Below are 6,665 nucleotides of genomic sequence, written 5' to 3'. Positions count from 1 at the left end.
CAAGAGTGCAAACTAAAAGGGGAAGAGAGAGAGAGAGGAGGAGGAGGGAGGGAGAGAGATAGAGATAGATAGATAGATATGGAGAGAGAGTGTGTATGTTTGGGGGCTGAGAGAGAGAGAGAGAGAGAGAGAGAGAGGGAGAAGAAGAGGGAGAGATACATAGATAGATATATATGGATAGAGAAAGAGTGTATGCGGAATAATATAGAGAGATAAAGAAGGAGAGACAAAGGGATATAGAGATATAAATGGAGGGTCAAGAGGGAAGAAGAGAGAGACAAAGAAAGGGAGGGAGGGAGAGAGAGAGATAACGTGACATGTGTTTATGGGGTTGAGATAGAGAGACAAATACAAAGAGATGGAGGGAGATATCGATATAGATGGAGCAAGGGAGAGGGAAGAAGAGAAAGATAAAGAAAGGGAGGGAGAGGTGGGGAGAGAGAGACGGGGGTAGAGAGGGAGGGGGAGAAAGAGAAGGAGAGAGGGAGGGAGATAAACATAGAATTTGCATTGATTTCAGTGTAGATGTTGATTTATATTCCTATTTGTTTGCTTGCACTAGATGCATTGGTTTCAATGTAGATATTGATTTCTAATCATATTTGATCGTTTGCACTAGATGCATTGATTTTAGTGTAGATGTTGATTTCTAATCCTATTTAATACCTTATACTAGATGCATTGATTTCACTCCACATGTTTATTTCTACTCTTATTTGATTTCTTGCACTCAATGCACTGGTTTTAGCATAGATATTGATTTATAATCCTATATGATCGCTTGCACTAGATGCATTGATTTCAGTGTAGATGTCGATTTCTAATCCTATTTAATACCTTACACTAGATGCATTAATTTGAGTGATGATGTTGATTTCTACTCCTATTTGATTCATTGCACTAGATTCATTGGTTTCAATGTAGATATTGATTTCATAATCCTCTTTGATTGCTTGCACTAAATGCATTGATTTTAGTGTAGATGTTGATATCTAATCCTATTTGATTGTTTGCACTAGGTGCATTGATTTCAGTGTAGATGTTTATTTATGATTTGATGCAACTAGATGTATGATGTACATTAATTTCAAGTAATTAGATTATTAATAGTGCGCATTGATTTCAGTGTAAGCACGTCTCTTCCCCCTCCATCTATATCTATATCTCCATTGCCTCTCCTTTATCTCTTTATCTCACCCCCCAAACATACACACACTCTCTCCATATCTATATCTCTTCTTCCCTCCCTGTATTTGCCTCTCTCTTCTTCCTTCTCTCCCCCCCTCCATCTATATCTCTATCTCACCCCAAAACATACAAACTCTCTCTCAGTGTGTGTGCACATAAACATTATTCATGGCGTGAATTGACTTCTTTGTTACAACAATTCAACGATAAACACAATACTTGATTTTTCATCCTACATAAAATGTTCACTTACCTGAAATGTCTTCTTCTTAAAACTGTAAACTATTTGTAATTGGCTACATTCTTATTATTTTCATTTTCCATCATTCAACATTGTTAATCACTTTGCATTCAAACACAGTAATAGAGAATAACTAATAGGTGTGACAATAAGAATAGTAAAAGAAAATAGTTTCAGATTGATCAAAAATGAAGATTGTTTGTAAATCACTATATTCTTATTATTCGCATTTTCTATGATTCAACATTGTTACATTGTCACTTTGCACTTTAAATTTTTATTTTATCATTCAAGTTATTAAAGTCTCTCTCATCTCAAAAAACTGAGGTAACTAAGCAAAGTTAAAGTTAAATTGACCAACTTATTATTAGACATATTTAACATACTTAAAATGATCAAAATGATTATATGTTCAACAAATTTTGTATGGCCACACTACTAAACCCATCTAGATCCTTCTTAACCCCGAATCTATAAACTTTGAGAGGGATCAAATCTCTTGAGTGCAAACCTTTCGTCAATTTTTAACTCAAAAAAGAAATTTGCACCTCAAAAAATTTGATACCTCTCAGAGCTTGATAAATTCACGAGTAAAATAGATTTAAGCTATGACTTTTTTCTTTATTTATTTATTTAAATAATTTTTTTCTCTTCTTTTTGTTAAAATTCCAAACTTCTTTAAAAAAACGACATTTTCCACTTCCTTAATACAAGTTAAAAGAACCCTTAATAACTTAAAAGGAATCCAAATGGCTCTCGAGGTACCGATCAATTGTTCTCGAGCTCTAAAATTTAAGGCTTGTCGCCTCAATTTCGCGTTCCATTATCATGAACGACTCTCTAATAAACAATCTTATTCCAGCTCTTCACAGTCGTCTGCGGTCCCTAATTCCCAATGCTCGGCCAGGAGCCATTGCGAATAGCCTCTGACACTTGGTGGACTCTGCGCCCTTGGTTGACTCTGCCCCGTGATGGAAAAGTTTCCAGGACAGAATCATAGACAGCGACATCCGAGACCAGAGGTACATCCCTTCCCTGAATTGGAAAGAGGGGTGTCAACTGTTCCTTACAGGTGGGTGAAATTAGAAGAATACCGGGAATTACCCTGTGGAAGCCAGCAGACAGAAAGTTTTGTGGACAGGGTTCGATCCCTCACAGCCATTATGTTAGCTCTGATACCAGTTCATGAGATCAGAGGTAGAAGCACAGAGAGACACAGCAGAGGAGCACAGACAAATGGAGAACAAGACAGAGATCACAAATAAGAATGGAGAACACACAATATAAGTTTTTCATTACTGAAAGGCCTGGCCTTGGGCTTGCTTTATAGATGAGCATAGAGCTGATAAGAATAAGAATAAGACTTAGCTAGATGTAAAATTTATGAATAAGACTTAGCTAGATGTAAAATTTATGTGTAGTAGGTTCGGCTGCAAACAGCCATAACTTTCGGCGTAAGCACAGCAAAGTGACACAGAAAATTTCAACTCGACTTCACATTTAACAACAATCACCATTTTTGTTACATCTTCATCTTTGAAACCTCATCCTCTCCCAAAAAAAATGTACATGCATTGTGATCATAGTTCGAGGAAGGCTTTACAACCTGTAGCATCTTATGTAACAATTGCCCAAATTCCGCAAGACCGACTTGAATATTAACATTGAAATAGTATTGTTGAGCAGACAATTTTGGCTTCAAACAGAGTCCCAAGATCTCTGGATTTTGGCTTGAAACACACTCTGGCAGATTTTAGCTTTAGAAGAGGAAATGGAACACCCACTCAATTGTCATCTCCTTGAGTTGATCATGATGGTTTTCGACAGAGAACTAGAAGTATTCCCTTCCTCTGTTCAATTCGCGGCCTTGGGAGAAAGTCTGCAATTTTTTTATATGTCACCTGTAGCATGCATTGCCGCGGAAAATAAAGGTGAGATCGAAAATATGCTTATTCCCATGAGGTTTTCCTTTTAGCATCGAAATCTTTTCTGGCTTCATTTCCAAATCACTTTACGTTTGGCTTCTGTATCGCCTCTTGGAAGAACCAGCAAAATCCCTCAAATGGTGTGCAATTTTTCGAATCTGCCCGGTATGAAGACAATTGGGATCGCTCTGCAAAAAAAACCCATGTCGCGGGTTTTTAAATTCCTACTCCATTTGTTCAGAATGTTCATTTAAAACTCGCTGTCTGAATAAATCTGCGTTTTTTTAAAATGCTTCATTTTCCATGACATGAAGTTCATCAATAATGTTATGATCCTTGTTTGAAATCTCAGTCAACAAAGCAGTCTCTACAACTGTACCTACAGCTTCAATAGAAGTATACCGACCCAATTTGAAATGACCAGAAATATTGACAACCTACAGTTGGACAGACTACACAGTGCAGGTTTATATTAAGCTGACAAGCAGGTTTTTGCAAGTGAATTTTTTTTTAATACAAGTTTGTCTAAGAGAAGTTTTGAAATTTCAGGCTTACAAGATTCAGTTACAACACCAGTCCTGGTGCCCCTACGGCTGTCCATGGCCTCGTCCCTGCCATAATAGTGGCGAAAAACATTGAAACCACACACAGTCAATTAAGGAGAACCAAATCTCCTTCACAGTCCATACCTCCTATGTCATAAATGAGATCTGAGATCTGTTACATAGCAGCAATCAAGATGTTGAAGAACTTTGACCTTCACAAATGTTGTTGAGAGTAGTGCTTGTACTACCCAATAAATGTGTTATATTTGATTGCAATTTGGGAATGGCACTAGGGCTCAAAAAAGTGTCTTTGATGTTTTGCAGCATGCCTAGAATGACCATCATAGTAGGTCGTACTTCAGGGATTCATTTGTGCAAAGCAATCCCACATTTATTAATGAACTAAGACAACTGAGATTATTATCTTCCTCAATACAACTAGCCGTCCTCCTTAGTAAACCCAAGTCCACCACATCCATTAGTCGGTTTGGAAAACTGCTACCCACCCATTTTTGCAAGTTCATTCCTTCTACAAACATGTCGTGGGTGGGCTTCTTTCCAGTGAGCATTTCCAATAGCACTATTCCATAACTATAAACATCACCATTTGTTGTGACTTGTCCACCCACTCCATATTCTGCATTCATAGATCATCATCTTAAGGTTTTTAATTCACAATGGTTAATAAAGATTTAGAAAAAAAAATCACAAGATTAATTAAAATATGGTATGTAGTTTAAATAATACCTGGAGGAATGTAGCCTGTAGATCCTTTGAGTGCATTTATGGAAGTGATATCCCCATATTCATTATTTGCAAAACATAGAGTAGCAATGCCAAAGTCTATTAAATATGCAGTCATATCTTCACCCAACAACACATTGTTGGGTTTCAAATCACAATGAATCACTTGCACAAAACAATGGTGATGGAGATATGTCATGCCTTGGGCGACATCTATTGCTATATTCAACCTTTGAATCAAATTCAAACCACTTTGTTCTCCATCATCGGGATATAACCACTTTTCTAAGCTTCCATTTGGCATTAATGGAAATATCAAAGCTTTGATTTGGAGATCTAAATAACAAGTTATGACCCGAATCAAATTTCGGTGTCTAACTCTACCCAAAACTTTGCACTCTTTATCGAAACTCTTTTGAGCCCCTTCATTTTGTAGATTGAGTAGCTTGACAGCAACCATTGTGCCATCATTCAAAATTCCTTTGTACACTTTTCCAAAACTACCAATTCCTAACAAGTTTGCATCACTAAATTCATTTGTTGCAATGGCGAGCTCTGCATAGGAGATTCTTCGATGCCCCACATTTAATGATGGACCAATCTCTCTCTGAATATTTCTCCTGCAATTCCGTCTCCACAAGATTGCAAGAAACAAACACAATACAACAATTGCTACAACAACAACAGGTATGATAACTCTTTTGAGATTAGAAACACTTTTATGTTTATGAGCATAGCATGGTGGTAGATTTACCCAAGGTCCACATAGACCAAGATTTCCCATAAATGTTGTGGCGCCAATCTTTTTTAAAACTCCACCTTTAGGGACTTCTCCTGATAGCTTGTTGAAAGAAAAATTCAAGTGGTGGAGCAATGTGAGATTTGCTAGTGATACGGGTATTCCCCCTGACAAATTGTTGGAGGAGAGATCTAGGTCTTGAAGACTTAGAAGTTCACTGATTGACACTAGAATTGGACCTTCAAGTGCATTATGAGACAGATTCAGATATTCTACTTCTTGGCAGCTTCCAAGGCTACTTGGAATGTAGCCAATTATTTGATTTGAAGAAATATCTATAGCTTGAAGCTTATTGAACTTTCCTAGTTCTAAAGGCAAATGGCCATGTAATAAATTGTTTGACAAGTTGAAATAGAAGGCTAAATTTGCAAGGCCTGAAACCTCTGGAGGTATGTGCCCACTAAGCTTGTTGTACGATAGATCTAGCTGTAGTAAGTTCACACATTTCCCTACACTTGCAGGTATGTTTCCTGATAACTGGTTATGATTAAGATCTAAATATCTTAATTGTTGGTGGTTGGCCACAAAATCAGGGATTTTTCTAGACAAATTGTTTCCAAAAGATATAAGAGACCTAAACCCTTTAGCTGCCCAATTTCCATTGGGATGTTCCCTTGTAAATTATTGGAATCCATATATAACCTCTCCAACTTCTGAAGCATACCAACTGAAGATGGGATTGACCCGGTAAAAGAATTACCATATAAACCAAGGAATATTAAGCTACTTAAATTTCCAATAGCAGGAGGTATTTCTCCAGCTAAGTCGTTCAAACCCAAGTCTAAGTAGTGGAGTTTTGTAGAGAGGTGGCCTATAGAAAACTACAATTGCCCAGTGAAGTTATTCTCAGATAAGTCTAAAAATTGTAGATCGGAACAGTTACTACTAATAAGGTAATTGTCGCTCAACTCAAGCCGCTGGAGATGTTGCCGCTAATAAAGTAATTGCGGCCCAAGTAAAGCCGCTGGAGATGTGTCAATTTACCCAACTCCATAGGCACTATTCTGCTGAGCTGGTTCTGTCCTAAGTCAATCAATTGCAACTTGGTACAATGGAAGAAGGATGAAGGAACGCTGCCACTTAGCTGATTAGTACTCAAATAGAGTTGCTTTAACTGGGCGGTCTTCTTGCTACACAATTCCACTCGCAGAACGAAACATTCGGAAATGAGACGAGGAGGATGGTGAGGGAAATGGGCGATGGGTGTGGAAAAAGACAAGAAA

The 6,665-nt window shown here is 37.6% G+C and overlaps 1 protein-coding gene across 1 annotated transcript; it reads right to left on the bottom strand.

The window, feature by feature from the left end:
• Positions 1–3,638: 3,638 nt before the first annotated feature.
• LOC149174101 (putative LRR receptor-like serine/threonine-protein kinase At3g47570) lies at positions 3,639–6,314 on the bottom strand. Its single transcript, XM_089420741.1, has 4 exons — positions 4,647–6,314; positions 4,257–4,536; positions 3,923–3,965; positions 3,639–3,791 (listed from the first exon to the last, which is right to left on the bottom strand). Exons 1-4 carry the CDS (start codon positions 5,425–5,427, stop codon positions 3,639–3,641), a joined length of 1,257 nt encoding a protein of 418 aa, XP_089276867.1. The 5' UTR covers positions 5,428–6,314.
• Between the last annotated feature and the right edge of the window lie 351 nt (positions 6,315–6,665).

Source organism: Pinus tabuliformis, chromosome 4_1 (genome assembly GCF_031772625.1).
Source record: "Pinus tabuliformis cultivar Carrire ecotype Pingquan chromosome 4_1, CPIR1, whole genome shotgun sequence".
NCBI lineage: Eukaryota > Viridiplantae > Streptophyta > Pinopsida > Pinales > Pinaceae > Pinus > Pinus tabuliformis.
Note: the sequence above shows the minus strand (reverse complement) of the source record. Positions and strands in the feature narration are given on the sequence as shown.